The sequence below is a fragment of the Gopherus evgoodei genome, chromosome 9 (assembly GCF_007399415.2).
Source record: "Gopherus evgoodei ecotype Sinaloan lineage chromosome 9, rGopEvg1_v1.p, whole genome shotgun sequence".
NCBI classification, from domain to species: Eukaryota; Metazoa; Chordata; order Testudines; family Testudinidae; genus Gopherus; species Gopherus evgoodei.
Window position 1 is genome coordinate 8,860,354 of NC_044330.1, and position 21,142 is coordinate 8,881,495.

General features: G+C 54.1%; 1 protein-coding gene across 2 annotated transcripts in view; it reads right to left on the bottom strand.

The window, feature by feature from the left end:
* Positions 1 to 873: 873 nt before the first annotated feature.
* The window catches only part of EPHB3 (EPH receptor B3), a 51,964-nt gene continuing 31,695 nt past the window's right edge, over positions 874 to 21,142 (bottom strand). The window contains exons 4-16 of one of the 2 annotated variants that reach the window (XM_030575747.1): positions 12,904 to 13,059; positions 12,259 to 12,594; positions 11,382 to 11,506; positions 11,070 to 11,238; positions 10,875 to 10,980; positions 9,995 to 10,047; positions 9,631 to 9,753; positions 9,297 to 9,544; positions 8,592 to 8,807; positions 8,334 to 8,483; positions 8,032 to 8,225; positions 7,587 to 7,742; positions 874 to 7,067 (exon numbers count right to left, since the gene is read on the bottom strand). In XM_030575747.1, the coding sequence (XP_030431607.1) occupies positions 6,959 to 7,067; positions 7,587 to 7,742; positions 8,032 to 8,225; positions 8,334 to 8,483; positions 8,592 to 8,807; positions 9,297 to 9,544; positions 9,631 to 9,753; positions 9,995 to 10,047; positions 10,875 to 10,980; positions 11,070 to 11,238; positions 11,382 to 11,506; positions 12,259 to 12,594; positions 12,904 to 13,059 (2,141 nt within the window). In that variant the 3' untranslated portion in view covers positions 874 to 6,958. Of the gene's footprint in view, positions 7,068 to 7,586; positions 7,743 to 8,031; positions 8,226 to 8,333; positions 8,499 to 8,591; positions 8,808 to 9,296; positions 9,545 to 9,630; positions 9,754 to 9,994; positions 10,048 to 10,874; positions 10,981 to 11,069; positions 11,239 to 11,381; positions 11,507 to 12,258; positions 12,595 to 12,903; positions 13,060 to 21,142 lie in introns of both variants that reach the window. The other variant, XM_030575746.1, reaches the window with a different exon arrangement.

Sequence of the window (21,142 nt, forward strand, 5' to 3'; positions counted from 1 at the left end):
CACAAGGTGCTCCAGGAATCAAATCCTTGCAGTATCGAGCAATTGCTTCTCTGCAGCCCTTGCCAAGGGCATGCGGAACACAAAGCACCCCCTCTAAGATGGGGAGTGCAAAAAAGGGGGACCTTGCCGCTGTCCCATCAGCCAGACTCCAGGGCTTATCACCTCTGCACACAGGACTGGCAATCACATTCCAGGGCAGGGGACAGCCTGACTTTGAAATCTGTTCCTGATTAAACAGAGCTTCTCTGTGGCTATAGAGATGCAGCTCCCAGCTACTGCTAAGACCTTTATCTGGAGCACCAAAGGCTGCCCTTCGGCCTGCAGCAAGCCCCCAGCGCAGGTGATTAGGTTGTGCAGGGCATGGCCGGGGCAACAAGAGAGAGGATTCGGGCTGGGAGATGGGGCAGGCGATGTTATAACAAGGGTTGGCCCAAACGGGCTGGGGCTGCAGCACCAGAGACGACCCAGCGGTTAGAGAGCCATTGAGAGTGCAGGGACACCTGCTAACAAGCAGCAGGTCTCTCTCCCAGCAACCTCCTTTTGCCAGCCCGGCTGGGGCTCTGTGTTCCTCCTTTTGCCTTGGGGCTCTGCTGGGAAGCAAGAATCCAGCAGACACTGGCTGAAATGGGGGCAGCACACCAGGGACAGCGAAGTGCAAACAGCAAGCCGGAAAGGGCGCCAGAGCAGGACCACAGCTCCCTGGAGAGTGGCCTTGTGTTGAGCCCCCCTCCGCTACGCGGTCTCCGCAGGAGCAGCCAGGCCAATAAACACACACAAACCAAGAAGCTCCATAGATTTCTTAAATAATTTAATTGAAAAAAGTATTTCTTTAAAAAATATTTCTACAAATGCATGATTGCATCATTTGTTTCTTTTTTTTTCCTCCTTTTTCACCATTAAATACATCTCAATATATAAAAAAGGTGGCAGGTACAGTACAGGAGAACCAGTTGGGAGGTGGGGATGGGGGACACACCGCCTGGAGAGACCTCCGAGCGTCACCAGGTGCAAACCAAGCTGTGTTGAAACAGGACTGGCCGGGGGTGGGCTGGGATACAAAACTCAGGCTCAGGAATGCTGCAGTTATATGGGAGCGAGTCGGACTCCTCAAGGCCTGCCGCCAATCCACCTTCAGGTAGGGAGTCGCAGAAGCTGTCCCACTAGCTAGGGCTCCCACCCCATCAGAAGCGCAAAAGCTGGAGTGATGCTAGCAGCCGGGTTGCATGGCAGAGGAACATGGGCAGGTCAAGACAGCAAAGAGGATTACGGTGTTGGTAACTTTGTTTTAGAGCCAGTGGGAAATAATTTGTCTAGTTCGTAACAGGAGTGAGCTCAGCTAGCGTGAGAGGACCAAGAACCGGCGGGCACTGAGGATGCACCGTGTTTGTTCTAGAAATGAATCTGAGTGCCAGGTGAACCACGGCCCAGACCAAGCTGGCAGGACTCATTGCTAGACCCGCAGCAGAGGTGGCATGGGAGGATGAGGCAGATATGCAGATCTCAGAGCTACAGCATGCAGAGACAGAAGAAGGGGTGACCAGAGTACAGGACTCGGGGGTGAGGGGGTTTCTATGCAGAATTGCTGTGAGAGGAGACGACTGTATAAGAAAAGGGGCTGATGGACAGAGCAGAAGCGAGGAGTAGAGACACAGCAAGTTCTCCTGATGGATCGCTGGAGCAGTCAGGGCTGTGGAGTGAGCATTTGCTCTGCAGGGAACGGGGCAGCACATGGCCGCCCAGAAAAGAAAGCTCAAGAGGTGAGGCAGGGGCTAGCGAAGACCAGAGGCGGCTGGAATGAGCCCACTCCTCCTTACAGGGAGCGGCTGACTCGGAAGAGCACTGGGGCTGCAGAGAACTGTGCCAAAATGCCAAGAGCTGCAGCTGGAGATTGAGCCAAGTGAATGGAGAACTGCAGCAGCAGGGGAACAAGGTGGTGGGAGGAGGCGGCAGGTGGGTCAATACCAGCAATGGCCTCTCTGTGGAAAGGGCACGAGACAATCACCTGGGCCAGGCATTAGTCTTGTAATTAGTTAGCTGGGCAACACTGTGAAGACGTGACCCAGGGCAGCAAGTGGGCTGAGCACCAGGGAGACCGTGTAGGGCACCCACACTGGAAGGAACGGCTATTCAAAGTGGAATAAGGGACACCATGAAACAGAGGAAGATCCCTAGCTCTCAGCTTCTTCTGAGGCCTCTCTCCCTCCCCTCCCTGCTACTGCCTCTCTCTCTGCTGACTTGAGGGCTCAGTGCTTGGGGAGGGATCGGGACGGGGAGAGGCACAGCTGTGCAGCAGGTGTTCACCCCCTCATGTCTGCGAGCCCCGCTCTGCCCTTCACGAGGGCTGCATGATCCCAGGCCCCCCAGCTCCAATCGACACAGCACGGTGTGCCTGGAGAACGGAGCTCTCTATCACATCATGGTTGCAGTGCAGGCTCTGAGGAGGTTCGCTACTAGACATACCAGGCTCCCGGCTGCCCAGATACCGTGTGTATCCGGGCTGTTAGCGTCCATCTCCAGGGGGTGGGACTTCACGCGGATCAACGGTTTCCATCTTAATTCACCCTTGACTGCAAGGGCGGCCCCAGGCAACGTGGTCCCCAAGCTACTGGCAGCTGTTTCTGGGAACTCCAAGGATGGGCACGTTCCCAGGAGCGGGAAGCGGCAAACAGCCCCTGCTCTGAGGGAAGAGACCAATCAATGCTATTGCCGGCTTCATGGCTGGAGCAGTCGCTGCGGAGCACCCAGAGGAAAGGGACAAAGAGCCAAGATGCTTTTGTCAGAAACAAACCAGGCCACAAAGGAGCCTGGTTCCTTCCCTGGGCAGGAGAAGACGCTGATTGGACAGACAGGGATGGTGCCGTTGGAGAGCCCAACACACATGGCGCATTTCACGCCATTTTGGAAAGGATCCGCTTGCCCCACTCCACACCGTGTGCTGACAGCTGCTGCTGAGAAGCCTGTTGCTAGGCAACTCTGGGCCCTCCGGCGCTGGGCAGCGTTAAACCAGGGGCGTATCCACTCGGCAGCAGACCCATCTCACCCTGACAAGGCCCTGGTCTGGGCCAGGCTGTGAAACGGGCAGTTTCAAAGCTGGGTCTCAGGTCAGGTTCCACCCCCCGCCATGTCAGCAGTGGACGCAGTTGCAGAACCCAGCCTCAGAGCGCAAATGGGCTTTTGAAGGAGTTTAAAAAAAAGCAAAGCAAAATCAAATGGACGTTCATTTCATGCCACATGGCATATCCGGACTCAAGTCAGCTGCCTGATGCAGAGCAGATGGCACTGGATCAGAGAAAGGAGTGGAACCAGTACAAAAATGGAACAGAACTACCTTTCCCACCCTCACGCCCTCCCAAGGCGCAATCCAGGACTCCCCCTGAGCTGAGACCTAATCTACGCAATATTTCCATCAGTGAACGGGAGGGTTAAGAGGCAAGGTCTCTAATGAAACTCAGCTGACGACAGTAAGGATCCCAAATGCTCAGAAGGACTGAATTAAAATATAGCCTGAGCTTGATAGAGTGAAGGAAGAGGCTTAAAAACAAAACCTGGAACAAAGTGTCATGCAACAGAAGTCAGATAAAGCAGAACAGGCCACGATCCCGGAGCTAGAGCGGGTCCCGCTGTGGAAGAACTGGTGCTATGGAACTGCCTCGTTGAGCTGTAGGACAGAACATCACACACAACAGGAGAGAGGGGATAGTCCAGCCCAACAGGGTGGACCGAGGGCGCTATTCAACCTCGCATTCGGTTCTGGACAAACTGGGGAGAGTTCAGAGCACAGCGACACCTGATTAAGGTTTGAGGAGTGCTTGGGTGATGCCCTCGCTTTATTCAGGCCAGACAAGATGATACTGGCCCCTTCTGTCCTGGATCTCCAGGAAGCTAGGATCTGAGGAAGACCTGAGAGAAAAGGCAGGAGATTCAGACTGGTGGGAGGAGAACCATCCACATCAAGGAATGTCAGAGAGGAGCAAGCCCAGTCATACTCACTAGGCTCCACAGACCCATCAGGCAGAAATGGGCTTGTACTGCAGCAAGGAAAACCCAGGTTTCCATCAAACTATTGGCACGCAGCACGTGTTGATGCCAGCCCTGGAGCTTCCGAAGGCTATGGGGGACACTCCTCTCCCAAGGATGGTGCAGGGATCGTCAAGTCAGCGGCACCACAGTGCAGAGAAGCAACTAATAGAGAGGCCAAGGTTATGATGCGACAGACATCCCTGCCCCAGAATGAACGTCCGCCCAGGCACTCCCAGCAAGAGGTATGGACCAGCAGCCAGTGGCACCCAACGCTGGGCAAAATGAGCGTTGGGTTTTCCAAGTTCTGGCTGCTAGGAGAGCAGAGTGGAGGGGTATAGAGACAGGACTCCCCATGACGGGCAGAGAAAACCCCTAAAGAGCCATCCAACTCCAAGCTTTCTATGGTGTTTGGGCAGAAGTAGCTGGCTCTTGCTCAGCATGCCAGGGAGCTCTCGGGGAAGGGCGTTTGCCTTGAACAGCTTCATCTCCTGCTGTTTGAAGTCACCGCGTTTCTCTAGCAGCCATCTTGGCAGCTGTCCCACATGGGAGGTGGCCAGGCCGGGCAGATTTCAATTTGTATTTGGTCATCACTTCGACTGATAATATCCAGATTTCTTTTGAAACTTTTTTCCAATTTATCAATTTAAGTTTTCACAGCTGGGAGAGAATGGGAGTGTGTGTCAACATCATATGTCAAAATACAGAGCATAAATACCCTTAAATCTAACTCCAATGAGTTCTCAAGCAGCATTTTCCTATTGCCTATCTGTAAATTGCCATTACCACCCATGGAAATATTTCTTTCGCTGGTCTGCATGTATGTGGTGAAATCAATGTTCACTGCCGATAAACATCTAATCCTTCCAAGCCTAGAGGTGGCTGAGGATCAGGCATAAATTTTATAACTGAGTCACGGGCGTAGCTAGTTGCTGCACTCCACCCGAGTTGTCGCCTCCTTATGTTGGGCTAAGTAGTCCCAAGGGAATGCTGGGATGCTGGAGGACTGAAGTTCTCCAGCAAAGAGCAAAGGTTGGTGGTAGAGGGAAGATAGTCTCTAACAGCTCTCTCCCTTGGGGAGCCCAGGGGATGTGTCTGTCTAGAAGGGCTATCAGCAAGAGTGGCCAATAGATGGGATAGAATGGGGCCTGGCTCAGGAGCCAGGAAAGTCAGACAAGCCCAGCCAGCCTGGGCGGTTTCTCCAATTTGGGGTTGGGCCCAGGCAGAGCTCCTGGCACCGGCAACAGAGGCTCTGCTCTCAGCCCGCTGGCTGCACCCACTCGCCTGGTCGTGCCTGGCTTGGGCTCTAGGTTTGTTTTGCACAGTTCGGTTCAGGCTGAGAGGGTTAGAAACCAGCACCATATAGTGCCCTACATATAGCTCTCCGTGGCCAAGCCTGTGTGACCCCCAAACCCAAGCCTCACTTCCTGCTAGCCCTCACTCCCTCTGCGGCCAGGGGACAGTAGCCTTCTCCATGCCCTTAGGGACTCCTACAGGGCAAGGCTCCCTAGTAAGGAGTGCGGAGAGGAAGGGCGGGTGGGGGGGATGCTGGTGGGTTTGTGGATACAGCTGAGGAAGTGGCTAAGACCCTGTATGACCATCATGGCATCGAGTGGCAGGACAGCTACACCTGATTGGCAGGGAAGGGGGTGATACTACTGAAGCCAGTCCTTCTGCCAGCTCCCTGTGATATTTACAGCCAGGGGTCGGAGCATGGGGGCAGGCAAGGACCATGCCCCGTGCTCCAGGAGTGGGAGAGGTGTACTACACCTGTACAAAGGAAGGAACAGGCTTGTGCTCCATGTCTCTTGGGTTCTGTACAGCGGCAGAGACTAAGCGAGCGAAGGAAACTCAAGTAAAATTCTTATTGCCTTTATTCTGCCCGTGCCCTCACCCAGCCGGCCAGCACACACGCACACACATGCACGCACACACGCTCGCGCTGGGACTCTCCCGCTCGCTCGGGAAGAGCCAAGGGGCCGGGAAGAGCCAAAGAAGCAGAAGTGAGAGTCTTTTGGCAGCAATCACAGCGTGCGTCAGGGGAGGCTCTGCAGAGATGGCCGTGCTCTGACAAGACCTGCTCCTTCTGCATAAAACATGAGACTGGGGAGAAGCCAGGCTCTTCAGTCAGCTCGGCCTGGCCTCCCTGACACCTCTCCGAACTCTGGCTGAGCAGGAGCAAGGCTGCCTTTGCTCCCCTGGTCCCTGTGCAAACTCGCGCTGATGGCCTTTCTCCACAGTCCAGATTCGGCCATAAAACAAAGAGGGACGAGAGATCTGGAGTTGGTGTGTCCAACTCCCTGCATAGTAATCTCACTGGGTTCAGATTCCAGCATCCAGAGCCAAACGGACCGATACCCTCCCTTCCGACACATTCCAGTGCAGATCCCTGTATGGGGGCAGCAGAGGGACATGATTGTCTGGGGCTGCACAGGAGAAGGCCAGGCCAGACCCCACTCCATGCCCTTCAAGGTCGTGCAGCTGCTGTGTATGCTTGTATCCCCACAACCCCCTCTCCCTTGCTAGGCCACAAGCTCGGGAAAGTGCCCACAAGCGCTCGCAGCGTCTCCAAAAGGCGTGCAGCAGGAGGAGAACATTTGTGACTTTGGGGTTAAGGAAATCCAAGAAGCGGAACAACTCCTGAACCCACGGCGCTGTGAGCAGTGGCGATGGGGCAGGAAGAGGGAGTGAAGTCTTCATCCGATAACCTGTCTTCAATATGAAGACTGCATTGCTGGCTCTGGTCAAAACACAAGCACAAGGCTGGTCTCCCTCTCGGCCCAAGTGCCTTGGATTCAGGGAGGAGCATCCCATCCTATGTGACTGTCAGCGGCCGAGAAGCTCCACGCAAAGGGGAAAAACAGGAAGCCGGGCTGCACTGCAAACCAGAATCTTATCAACAGATTCTCTCAGTCCATTCCAGTCCCAGAATTTCCTGTGGTCAAACCTGAACTGGGAGTGTCTGGTTCATTTGCAGCCTCATGTCCTGAATACTGCTCAGGATCTTCTTTTGATGTCCTGCGAGTGTCACCCCTATCCTGAGCAGGTCTCTGAAAGGACAAGAGGCAGCGCTCGTAACAAGTCTACATGCTCCTTGGAGAACCCTGTGCAGAGGCATTTCCGCTGCAGCATTAACCACTGGCTGATGGAGCAGACAGATATTCCCCAACTGTGTTTAGAGAGGCCCAGAACACGGCAGCAGAAATCCTTTAATGCCTCTTGGCCTCCTGGCCAGACACAACAACAACAATCTAGTCAGGGCCTGCACCTGCCCCTGGCTTTGTATGAATCCCCTCCACCCCCAGCCATGCACTTGTCTGTGTCTACTTCTCATGGCCACTTGGGGTACATCTACAGTGCAACGAGACTCAGAGCCTAGGTCGACCGACTCCGGCTCGTGTGGCTCAAATGTTTGGCAGAGGTGCTGGACACCGATCACGGAGCTGTCCCAGCCCATGGGAGGAAACTCGTGCACACTTCATTGTTCTTGGGCAGGAGGCATCTGCTATCAGAGCTGCTGAGTGCTCTTACTCCCAGGCCCAGCTCCCAGCCCCTTCAGCCCCACTCACTCTGCTGTCATCTGCGCCACCAGGTCGAAGGATGCAAATCCAGCGTTGACAAAGCTCTCCTTGTACCGTCCCATTTTGATGGCGTCAAGCCAGTCGCCCACGGTGGTGAAAGTGGTGTAATCCGGGACAGTGCGGTCCAGGAGTGGCTGAGACACGCTGTGAGGACAAGAGCGAGCCCAGAGTTAATGCCGGGGGGGCGACGATGACACAGGATGCTGTTGGGCTGGGGTAGGAACAGGCCTCCGCCTGGCACTGGAGGATTATGGGGTTCCCCTCTGTGCTGTCTCCACCTGGATCCGTGCTTCCAGACCCCTAAGTTCTAGCTCAGCCAATGCCTGGCTCTAGCCCATGCAAGGCAGAATCCCCAGCATTCCCTCCACTGCAAAGGGATGAGAGGCCTGACAGGGTCGGTACCCGAGCAGGGAGGGGAGGGGAGGGCACTGACCCTGACTGGACGCTGGCGATGACCTTCAGGCTCGCAGCGTTCCGGATGAGCTTGTCCAGCGTATTCACTATCTGTGCAAATTTGGGCCGTAGGTTGCGATCACGCACCCAGCAGTCCAGCATGAGCTGGTGCAGTGCCGTGGGGCAGTCCATGGGCGGCGGCAGGCGGTAATCCTGCTCCACAGCGTTAATCACCTGCCAAGACACACAGGCGCACAAGTGCTCAGAGCGGCCGCGAGGCAGCCAGGCGGCCAGGCCCCTTGGTGCTGCCACAGCCCGGCCCCCTTCCAGGGTCGTACTTACATCCTGGTTGGACATGTCCCAGTAGGGCCGCTCCCCGTAGGACATCACCTCCCACATGACTATCCCGTAACTCCACACGTCGCTGGCCGAGGTGAACTTGCGGTAGGCGATGGCTTCCGGAGCCGTCCACCGGATCGGGATCTTACCACCCTGTGGGGAGAGCCGCTTAATTCCATTATTTAGTGCCTACCTCAGGGCTCCCCCGCAGCCCCTGCCCTCCGCAGCAGGGCAGAGGGGGCCGACGAGAATCTCACATACCAGCGAGCTGGTGTAGGTGGGGTCCACGGGGTCGTCCTCCAAGAAGCGCGAGAGCCCGAAGTCTGACACCTTGCACACCAGGTTGCTGTTGACGAGGATGTTGCGGGCAGCCAGGTCCCGGTGCACGTAGTTCATCTCTGCCAGGTACTTCATGCCAGCCGCGATGCCACGCAGCATCCCCACCAGCTGGATCACCGTGAACTGCCCATCATTCAGCTGCCAGCAGACAGAGGGGAGTGGTCAGAGGGGTGTCGAAGGTGAGCCCTTAGTTCCTTGCTTTCACAAGGGGCTTGGGGAGGGGTTCTGGCCCCCCCCTGGAATGAACCTCTAACACCCTCACTGCAGGAAAGGGGAGAGACTCGTGTGTGTGTGTGTGTGTGTGTGTGTGTGTGTGTGAGACCCTAACACACTATTACTTTCCTGAGTAAGGTGCTACCCACCTCTCCCACACCGGGCTCCTCCAATAGGGCCCCTCCTCCCCATCCCCACACTCGAACCCTGGGGTCGTCAGTGTGAAACGCAGGGAAGCAAATGCACATTCGAGCCGAACGTGGCGGGAGCAAGAGTGCAGAACAGAGCAGAGGGCTGCCCGGCCAGAAGGAGAGAGGAAGGGAAGCGATTCCATCCCAGCCTCCTGTCCTCCCACACCCCTGTGGCACAGCCTGCCCCGCAGCACAGCAGGCCTGGCCCGAGATGGTACCTCACCCGGAGGAAGGAGTCCAGGGCGCAGTTCTCCATGAACTCCGTGACGATCATGACAGGCCGGCTCTTGGTCACCACGCCCTCCAGGTGGATGATGTTGGGATGGTCAAATTGCCCCATGATGCTGGCCTCGCTCAGGAAGTCCCGCCGCTGCCGCTCCGTGTAACCCACTTTCAGGGTCTTGATGGCCACAAAGATCTCCCGCCGGCCTGGCAGCTTCAGGCGGCCCCGGCAGACCTCCCCAAACTCCCCTGCAGGAGAACAGCAGAGGGGTTACAGACAAAGAGAAGCCACTGGCAGCCCTGCGACATGAGCTGCAACCGGTTAGGTGACTTGCCTGCTCCAATCACCTCCTCGATCTTGACACAGGAGATGTCGATCTCTTTGGCAAACTCCCGGACGGCCTCGTTGGGGTCCTCGTAGGTGAAGGGGTCGATGTAAACCTTCATTCCAGGAGTGACTGCGAGAGCAGAGCAAGTCAGTGTGAGGGCACAGTACCATCAACACCCCTCACCCTTCAACCCCTGCAGAGTTATAGGACGTCCTGGGGCCCAGGCCAGGAACCCCGGCACCAGACACAAAGCCCCCACGACAAAGGAAATCACCCCAGTCTCACTGCCCTGCACACACCTGGTGGGTGCAAGGGCGGGTCACACTCCCATACTGTTGCAGCATGCATTAGGGCCTGGGATCATACTCACTATATTGCTGCAGCTTCTCCGTGTACTCTGAGTCCGTACTGCTCCGCTGCTTCCTGCCCAAAGGAGACAAGAGCCATTTCAGGACAGTCCATGCCTGCTGGGTGCCGAGGGGGCCACAGGTAAGTCTGCAAGCCGGCACAGAGCAGATGCATCGCTCCTGCACTACACAGTGTCAGGTCAGCACCTCTCCCCCGCTTTCTCCCTGTACTGTCACCTTCAGCCTAGAAGCAGGACATGGGCATGAACTGCTGGAGGGGATGTTTGGCTCTGGGCTCGGCTGCCCTAATTCACACAGGCTCAGAGGCCTTGCAAGGTTTGCAGCAGGCAGGGCAAGATCTCACAGGTGCACAGGGCGGGTCATGAAGCCGGCTCCACCTGAGGGCCCAATGAGGGCTGCGGTGGTAGAGGTAGGTTGAAAGCTGGCTCAGGTTGGGGGCGGGCTGCTAGTTGCGTAAAACCTAGTTTGCATCGGATGGCCTCTAACTCAAGAGCAAAGCCGTGGGGAGGAACACTCACTGCCACGCTCCATTTGCAGACCTGCTGCCCAGGGAGGCCAGGTGGGAGCAATGAGGTTTGGAAGGGGCTCCTTGCTCGGCTGATGTTCCCCGACAGGCCATTCTCCCCTGCTGGCTTAACACCCCTCTAGCACCACATGCAGAGGACAATGGAGCCGGACGAGCCTGGAGTGATGGTTATTCTAGTGCAGCGGGAACTGCTCTGCTAGGACCCCGTGCGGACATCCAGAACCCAGCATGCAGATGGGTATTTGCCTTAGAACACAGGAGGAAAACTCCAAACACTCCAGCAGGGACGAGGCCCTGTGGGACTCCTAGCCTGGGGCTCACCCCCCCTCCTTCTTCCCCAGCCCCAGAGCCGGTACCTGAAGCAGACAATAGCAATCACCACCACAGCGATGATGAAGACCAGGCCTGCGGTGGCCGAACCCACGATCAGGGGCAACTCCTGGAAGCTCTTCCCGCTGGAGCCTGCGGGAGACACGGGAGGTCGATCAGAACAAGGGGCTGAGCCGGGTCGTGGGATGGGAGGAGGGAGGGGTCCCAGTCCCAGTGCATACCATCTTCTGCAGGTGTCTGGAACTCCACGGGGAGGCTGTACCGGCCATAGCCAGCCACAGTGCGGGCCCGAACCTGCACTACATACAGGGAGTTGGCCGTCAGCCCATCCAGCCGCACCGTGTTCTGCTGGCTGGTGACGGTGTTCGCGATGCCGTCATTCTGGCCCTGCTGTGGGGCAGGAAGATCGGGGTCACTTACAGCGGTTATCACAATCCCAAGCGCCATCCTACCCCCTGCACCAGGGCAACCTCTAACACTGTTACCCGCCCGTGCGCGTCCCGCAGGTACCATGGGCCGGGGCTCTGCCTTACCTTCTCAAAGTACTTGATTTCATAGTCCAGGATGATCCCATTGGGTCTTTCCGGGGGCGTCCACGACAGCATCATGCTGCTGCCAGTACTGCCATGCAGCTGAATTCTGGGAACGGCCGAGGGGGCTGCAAAACAGAGGGAAGGGATGGGTCAGGTTAAGCTGCAGCATTCGCAGCCCTGTGCCAGGGGAAAACGTCGTCAGTCACTTAATTCATCCCCTGGAACCCCCCATCCCCTACAACGTCCCCCAACCCACATCTGTCTTCTAAGGCTGAGGCCAAATCAACAGGACAAACTGCTGATGAGACCAAGATCCCTTCCAACTACCTGCCTGTGACTCCATCACACTCCATCACACTCCTCCTGCTCTCCAGGGCGCCCTCCTCTGCCTCAGGGATGAGGCCCATGAATTCTGCTCAGTAAGTGGCAGCAGTAGGTTTGCAGTGCATTGGAGCAGACCCCGATGCAGGGGAAGGTGGAGAGGGAAAGCAGAGAGCGCACAGCACGCTCTGAAGGCTTGGGAGGGTCCTGACCTTAGCCAGGCCCACAAGGGAGAAAGCCCATCTGCCCCTGCAAGCCGGGAGTCTCTGAAGCCAGAATTAGAAGCCAGCCGCCCATCTTTGTTTGCAGGAGTTCTGATCTCGTTCCCTCCAGGGACATTGATTTAAAAAGCGAGAGAAATAGTCACCCAGGGGATTAGACGCAGGAGCTTAGAGCCAGCAACGCTGCACAAAGGGAGCGAACAAAGGACAGTAGCCTCAGAGAGACTTTCAGCAGGAAACCCTGCTTTGGTTACTTGGGATATTACAGGAGCAGAGCAGAGATGCACCCTCTCCCCAGGCAGCAGCGGCTCCAGCCTGCAGCTGTCTGTACTGACCTGCCTGGTTGGTGGTGATGTTGACAGAGGCGAACTGGGGGGAGTGGGGACTCTTGCTGGACACACCGTTCACAGCCTGGATCTCGAAGGTGTACTGGGTGTGCGCCATCAGGTTGCTGATGTAGATGTGGCGTTCTGTTAGGCCAAGCTGGCGAGGCACGAACTCCACGTTGTCGTCGCAGCGTGTGCAGACCCGGCGCTCCACGGTGCACTTCTTGCAGATGACGTTGTACAGCAGGTCGTCCCGGCCCCCCGAGTCCCGGGGTTCGCTCCACTCTAGCGCCAGTGACGTCTCGTTCACGTTGGAGATGACGTTGAGAGGAGAGGATGGGATGCCTGCAGACGAGACACTCACGTCTGAGCGGAGAGTGCCCAGAAGAGCCCCCCAATCCCAGCCCACACCCCGGTTTGTGGGGAAGTGGCCCAATGGACCCACAGCCCTCAGGGCGGGATTCACTGCCTCTCGGTGTGGCTGTTTGTCCTTTCCAATGAGCCGGTTATCCAGGACACCCCACTCCCCCAGCAGAGGAGAACTCAAACCAGCGGCGCGCACTGCTGCAGACTGGGACCCTGATCCTGTCCCCTACTGCCAGGGGCTGAGTGACTGGGAGATCCAAGACATCCGTCAGACGGGGATAGACTTACTGGTGCAAGCACTGTCTGCAGAGTCTGCGTCTGCCCGGAAGTAGCTGGTCCGACAGGTGCAGAGCGTCGCTGCCCCAGAGCTCGTCCGGCTGTTGGGGGGGCAGGGTGAGCAGAGACCTTCCCCTTGCTTCGACTTGAAGGTCCCGGGACCACAGGCTGCACGGAGGGGAGAGAAGGGAAAAATAAACTTTGTTACTAATGCTCCCGGACAGACCCCCCCCGCCTAGGTCATTAGCCCTGCATGGACAGTGTGGGAAAAGCTGCAGAAACCTGGGAGTTACTGGGGAGCCCCTGGAAGGACCCAGCCCACCTGCCCTGACAGGACAATACGAAGATGCCCCCTCAGCCTGGGAGGCTCCCTTGAAGCAGAACTGGGATTCAGAGTTACAGCAATCGAGGCTGTAAATCTTTCCCAGTGATGTTCTCCAGAGCCCAAAAGGCCAGGATGCCAGATGTCAGCCTCAGCGGGAGGTGCTAGGAAAAGAGCGATTCACCTCAGATTCCTTCTGAACAGAGCGCTGACTCAAGGGACCGGACTGACTGCTGGAAAGGAGCCCAGAACTTTCCTGGTCAGCCCTCTAACCCCCGATGTTCACTGCAGAAACCAATCCAAGCCCTAACACAGAGTTACCAACAGATCCCTCTCCAGCATTGCCCACCCTCTCAGCAACCCCAGCCCAACCCTGGTGGCTCTGCTCGGTGCTGTACTCTGGGCCCAGGGATTCCGAGTAGAGTCTTCTAATCCAGCACTCAGCATGTCCAGCTCTCCAGGAACTGGTTTGTGATGGGACACATGCCAAGGGCACCTGAGCTAGATGCAAGGGGCTTGCTGGCTGGGGCAGACAAGTGATTGTCACTAGCCCAGCTCAGCTGAGTTTTTCTGGGCTTAGAGTAGCACCCTGGGCTGAAGATGCCTCCAGGCATGGATGGAGGGCACCTTCCTACGAACATCAACATCTATGAGAAACCAGGGAAGAAGTTCACCTAAGCAGGAGTTACTGGCCTTCCAGGGAAGTGGAGTAAATCTCAGCCGGACAGAGCCCCCCCAAGAGAGGCATAGGGGAACAATCCTACACTGGAAGTAAAAGATGGCAGAGATATCTAGGGTGCCCTCTAGTCCATCTCCTGGGTCAGGGTACGACTGCCCCTAGAGCGTCTCTGCCATTGCTTTCTCCTGTCCCAGCCTTGGGAATCCATGTTGCAAATGGATATATCTCAACAACCGCCAGCCCAAGCTTTCCCTCTCAGTGTCTTCCCATTAGCCCTAGTTCTAGCCCCTTGTACTGAGCTGAATAGCCTCCTCCTCGGCACTTAGCCCCTTTAAACACCCAGGCATTCAGCAGTGATTTGCCCAGCTGTGTTTTCAATCTTTCCTTCCAGCTCTTCGCTCTGTTCTGCTGACTGTCCCCGAAGCCCTGCATGGCATAACAGTGCCCAGAAGTGAACACAGTTCTAGGCACAGTCTCACCTGAGCAGGACCAACCAGGACCCCTGCCCCCCCTTGCGCTGTGTCCCAAAGCCACTGCATGTGCAGCCCCAATGCCAGGCACCTACCTTGCAGCTGTGCCCCCTGGGGCTGCCCTCCCAGCCTTTGCTGCTTTCCAAAGGCCTCCTTCCCCGGTCAGTCTGCGTCTCAACATTATGACACTCCATTCGTTCCAGCTGTTCCATTTGCCCAGCATGACCCTCAGTCTTCTTTCCCCAGGACAGCCCCGGGCACTTCAGTGGCCATGTCATTAATTCTCTGCTCCCGCTGGTTTTCCTCACCCCGCCTCGGTTCAGCGCCCGCTGCCTATTTGACATGCTGGTCACCCCTCTTCCAGAGGGACCGAGCTGTTCAGACAGGACTCTGCATCGACTCCCCAGCCCTGCCAGTTTTCAGTCCCCGCGACAGCATCATTCCCCAGCCAGTTTAAAGTTGTTTGTCAAGTAAGGATAAGCCTTTCTACTAGCTGCTTTGCTAAACGGCTGCCTCTGCTGGGCTGCTCATATCTGAAAACCCTCCTGATTCTCACCACCGCCCCTCGCTGAGCAAAAGGCCTGGAGCCCAGGCCTGGTTTGAACAATGGAGCGTTTAACCCTAACAAGAGCTCTGTGAAAAGACTAACAGTACTTGAATCCAAAGGAGACCAGCGGCAGAGAAGTGCCATGAAACGAACCCAGGTCTCGAGCCATCTCATTCACCCCTGTGGTACCGCTGATCCTGTTCCATGAGAAGGCAGGTCTATCTCCAGGACCCTTCCTGAGTTACCAAGTATCAAAGGCACACACAAGGCCACAAAATAAGTTAGACCTCAGCCCATTGAAATGCTGGAAATTCATAGTTACAGCCCAAAATGTTTGCAGACAGCCCCCTGCTGTGCGCTGGTATTGCAGATCATGTAGCATGTCAGTCACCCATCATTGAGACACAACTGTGTCCCTCAATAGCCATGGGATTCCCAGGAGCTCAGAGATACCCTCCCCGCCTCTCCTGCCCCTTTCTAGCCAGAGAGCCCTCCCCACTCCACAGAAGGCACGTTCAGGACATACCTCCCTCCCCCACCCAGCCTGGGGTGTCAAACTGCCTTCAGGTATCACTGTTCATTTCCGGCAGCTCCATCTCAGCAGAGGAGCCTCCTGCCTAATCTAGGCCTGCTACAACTCATGACCCACAAGAAGAGAAGACTGAACCACTCCATCTCTGGGAAGGCAAAAGCAGTTTCCATTTACGAGGCATTTCCTACCACCCACAGTGGGAAGTTTTCCAGCTGAGAACTGCAGCCTTGCACACAGGGCGTGGGGCATTTCATAATCACACAATGGCTTGTTTTTATACACTTGCCCGTCCAATCCTCCAGATTTCCTACAGACACTAATTTCTTTCAGCAGTCATCAGCACAAAGCAGACACCTGGGAACGAATGCCAACTTCTTTCCCAATTTCACGCCATATTGCACCGTCCTCCTCATTGCTGCTGCCGAAGAAAGATGGCCCAGCACCACAACCATTGGCCCTTGATGCCATAGTGGGGTCTCATGAGTGCAAAGATTCAGATCCAGAGCCACTGTCTCCCTCTATTGTTCTTCAAATCACCCCACTTTGTGCCTCACAAATGCTGCAGAGTCTTGTAGACCTACAAGGCCAACAATTACAGGCTCGCAGATAAAATGGAGTTTTCCGTGGAGAACTCCCTACACCAACCAATACTCCACATGGCGTCAGGGGCTGCACCCCTTGTACCATTCCACGCTAAGGACAGTAAGGACGACCCCATCTTCACCTACAGCAACTGTGGCCCTTGCAAGTCAGTGCACCTGTACCCACAATGCACTGAAATGGACATGAATGTTCCTTCCCTTTGTTAAGCTCTGAAATAAACTAGGGGAACAGAAGTGTTTTTTGTATTGTTTTTTAATTGCATATTGGGGTCTGTTCCCCGCCCCCCATTGTTTTTCATGTACAAGTCATCTTTGTTACTTCACAATATATGCTGCCGAATGCATAGCACTACTGAAAGTGCCCACGACTGGTTACTGTACAAGGCGACAGGATCAGGGCCTAACAACGGTAATAACTGCAAATATACAGAAAGCACCAACAAGACTAAGAGGTACATTAACAGCCAGGGTGAAATTTACAGATGCACATCAAGCACCATCCAATTCCTAACAGTCCTCAAAGCTCCAGGGCCAGGTACAGCACAGTCCATCACACCCCATTACTGTGGCTGACTGTTAAAGTGCTCTTTCAAGGCCTCCCTCAACCACATAGCTCCTTATTGAGCTCTTCCAATAGCCCTTGTGCCTGGCTGTTTCCACTCAGCACACAGCTGCTCCACCTCCACCCCAGAGCCAACTTTCCTCCCTTTGCTTCCCCGATATTAAGCAGGACACAGCAGGCAGCTATAACCATACGGATATTTTTCTCAATGGAGGTCCAATCTTGTGAGTAAACAGCACCCACGTCCCTTCAATCTACCAAAAGCACATTCAACCGTCACTCTATACTGGCTGAGCTGGCAGTTGCCTCTTTCTTTGGTGCCAACAAGGTGTCATTTCAACATCGTCAATGCTGATGTCAGAGAAGCATCCCCCGTGATCCACTAACATTTGCATAACCAGAGAAAAGTAGCCCTTTCTGTTGGATGTACTCTGTGGCAAGTGGGTTGGTGCTAATAGAGAGAGATGCGTGTTATCTATCACTTCACTGCAATTTGGGAACCAGACTCCTGCAAATTCATTCACTATGTCCTGCACATTGCCAAGAGTCACAGCTCTGCATAGCCAAAGATAACAGCCCTGCACACTTGCATGGCAACAGCCCCCACGGTGGATTTTCCAAAATTATTTCTAAGGTGACCAGAAAGCAAATGTGAAAAATCAGTACAGACGGTGAGGGGTAATAGGATCCTATATAAGAAAAAGACCCAGAAATCGGGACTGTCTCTATAAAATCGGGACATCTGGTCACCCTAATGATTTCCCACTGAGCAGTAGCAATCTGGTATTCCAAGCTTCCACAGTATGATCACCATTCGCTGCTCCACTGTCAGTGCAGCTCTCATTCTGGTTTCTCAGTGCTGGAAGGCTCGGGCGAGCTTGGCACACACTTCCAGGAATGTGACCTTGCTCATCTGAAAGTTCTGCATCCAAAAGTTCTTGTCATCTCAAACCTGAATTATGATGTAATTTCATCAGCCAATGCTCGTTTTCAGGCCCAGAGACAGCATTCCACCATGTGCCGCTGCTCTGTGAAGCATAGGATTGAAAGGGACCTCAAGAGGTCATCTAGTCCAGTCCCCTGCACTCATGGCAGGACGAAGTATTATCTAGACCATCCCTGAGAGGTGTTTGTCCAACCTGCTCTTAAAAATCTCCAGTGATGCAGATTCCACAACCTTCCTAGGAAACTTATTCCAGTGCTTAACAACCCTGACAGTTAGAAAGTTTTCCCTAATGTCCAACCTAAACCTCCCTCGCTGCAATTTAAGCCCATTGCTTCTGGACCTATCTTCAGAGGACACCAATTCTTCTCCCTCCTTCTTGTAGCAACCTTTTATGTACTTGAAAACTTATGTCTCCTCTCAGTCTTCTCTTCTCCAGACTAAACAAACCCAATTTTTTCAATCTTCCCTCATAGGTCATGTTTTCTAGACCGTTAATCATTTTTGTTTCTCTTCTCTGGACTTTCTCCAATTTGTCCACATCTTTCCTGAAATGTGGCACACAGAATTGGACACAACACTCTAGTCAAGGCCTAATCAGCACAGAGTAGAACGGAAGAATTACTTCTCGTGTCTTGCTTACAACACGCCTGCTAATACGTCCCAGAATGAAGTTCGGTTTTTTTTGCAACAGTGTTACAGTATTGACTCATATTTAGCTTGTGGTCCACTATGACCCCCAGCAGACTGTCCTCCACAGAATCATCTTGTTCCCCGCTGCTGTGGTTCTTCATACAGCTCTGCAAATACTAGAGGATTGAGCACCCTGTGTTTGCAATGCTCATGAAAGCAATGCAGAGCTGTGCAGACTCCATGCTTCTGTCAGGAGCGGCGGACAGCGAGGAGCACCATGTGGCTTTGTGGGATTCTAATAAAAGGCACAACAATTATGGGATATGGATGGCATTACAGGATGGAGAAAGTTGCATGATGGGACCTTGACCCTTTGCTCCCAGTCACATCCGTGAGACTCATTTCTGCCCCACTACGCATTGCCAAATCTTCCCAAAAGGCAGAGCCCTGGACCACGGCAAGGTACATGCTATGATACCTCCTCATGGTGCACTAGCACAAGCATTTCTGGTGAGCATGCTCACGCCCAAGCAATATACTAAGTGCAGTAGTTTTATGCTGACGTAACCTGCATTGACCAAAGTTTGTAGCGTAGACATGGCCTCAGCCAGTAGTTATGTCCCTGGAAGGAAAGCTACATACTGCAATGGTTCTCCAAGTGTATTGCCTCTACAGACTCTCCCTGAAGGGGCTGCATGCTCTGCCACACGCATCACCATGCAAAGCAGAAAAGCTGTTAGGAGCTAGAACACCAGGGTATGTCAGACCAACACCTAGCCACTGCTTAGTTCCTTTCCCTCTCACGGAAACACCCCTGAAGACCCGAATGCAGAGGGAAAGAGGGCAGGTCAGCGCAGATCTACAAAAGCAATACTTACTAGTGAGTGCACAACCTTTCTTTCTCCTTCACTGCACTGTCTTTGCAGTTCCCCACCCTAAGAGACAATTAAGCAGCAGAAACTCTCAGGAAAAAGTCTAGTGCTACTGATTAAGAGCTTTATGCATTACTCTGATTTGGAAATCCAGTCTAGACTCAGCAAAGCAAATGCTTTTAAGTCTACCACAAGGCTGGTTCACACTCTTACAGAGACATTAAGCAGGCAGGCTGCAGAAGTTGCTATCCCTTCATCTGACTGGGCTCCAAGTCCTTTAGACATGGAGATTCCAGTTAGCTCATATCACATCGATTACAGCGCTTCGTTGTGTTACTTTCTGAGCTGAAATCACCAGGTCTTTGGGTCCCCCAACAGCCTGGTAGATGAAGAGTTTTACCATTTAGAGACTGTTCCCCCTGGCTCTGCCCTACAAATCAGAAGATACTGGTAGGTGGACAGGCTCAGATGAAAACCCAGGACCACCACTAGCCACAAATGGGGATGGTGTCTCCCATGTACACTTTCTCTTGATGGAAAGTGCAGAGGGAGGGTATGCGGATCGCACTCATCAAGCCAATTCCATGGCCACTGCAAAATCACGCTTAAGTGAAAAATGGAGACTGCAGACACTCAAAGATGCCTCTGTGTGTTTAGATAGCCAGGCTTACGTCCCGTACGGTTACAAACTGGTGGATACACATTCAGATTTAAGGAATCATACTATGAAGGGATGAGGAATGACTGAAGCCCCTTGGACACGTTAGGCTGAAACAGCTGGCAAGAGAAGCCTGACTCCATCAGGGACACAGACAATCCAAACAGAGACAACTCCCTTAGTTTGCACAAGGCAGGAAACCCTGATGCTGCAAGCACAGCTTTACTGAGGCGATGAAACTGAGAAGTTCTGGCTAGATCCCAAGTTGGACAGTACCCTGCCTGCCGACAGCCTCCTGCGTACTCGAGGGGACATGGCCTTCTTTGCTTCCTGTCCTAAACTGTGCGCAGCGTTGCTGTGGGCCTGTTAGCCCAGAAGCAGCTGTATTTCAGCTGAGAGAAAAGTGATTTTTGTATCTGGTTTGTACCAGGACCCACTGTCCTGGGTCTGTACTTACAGTGGAAGAACCTACTTCCTTCCAAGCCCCATTCCCTCTTTTTTTTAATGCCCAATGCATAAGAACGGCCATATTGGGTCAGACCAAAGGCCCATCTACCGACAGTGGCAAATGCCAGGTGCCCCAGAGGGAATGAACAGAGCTGGGAATCATCAAGTGATCCATCCCCTGTTGCCCATTCCCAGCTTCTGGCAAACAGAGGTTAGGGACACCATCCCTGCCCATCCAGGCTAATAGCCATTGATGGACCTATCCTCCATGAATTTATCTAGTTCTTTTTTGAATCCTGTGATAGTCTTGGCCTTCAAAACATCCTCTGGCAAGGAGTTCACAGAACACACAGTCAACCTGTGGAAGAAATACTTCCTCTGTTTGTTTTAAACCTGCTGCCTATTGATTTCATTTGGTGACCCCTAGTTCTCGTGTTATGAGAAGGAGTAGATAACACTTCCTTATTTACTTTCTCCACACCAGTCATGATTTTATTGACCTCTATCATATCCCCTCCTTAGCGGTCTCTTTTCCAAGCTGAAAATGCAGTAGCAGAGCCCTTGGTTAGACAGCAGTAAACACATTGTCATCACTTATTTATTTTGCTTATTAAGTACTTTGGGACGAAAGGCACTTGAGTGTGAGACAATTAGTAACCGATGTGACTCATAGCATCACCACCTCGACGAGTTTCAAGCCGGCAGTCCCGGGGAGGAACAGAGAAGAGCGGGCTCTGGCAGAGTCACTCTCCCATCCAGATACGATCTCCCGAGCCTCTACACCCAGATACGGGAGTGCAACCGTTTTGCTTTACTCTATGTCCTCCGGAGTCTGGAAAAGAGCTGGTGGTGAGAGAAGCAGACTCATCCTTTTGGGGTTCTTGCTTCCCCTATCCAAGCTACTTATTACATGGCTCCGTCACCGTAGGATCCATTCCCTCCATTGTATTGATCCTCTTAGCACCCACGAGCCAGGGCATGGCT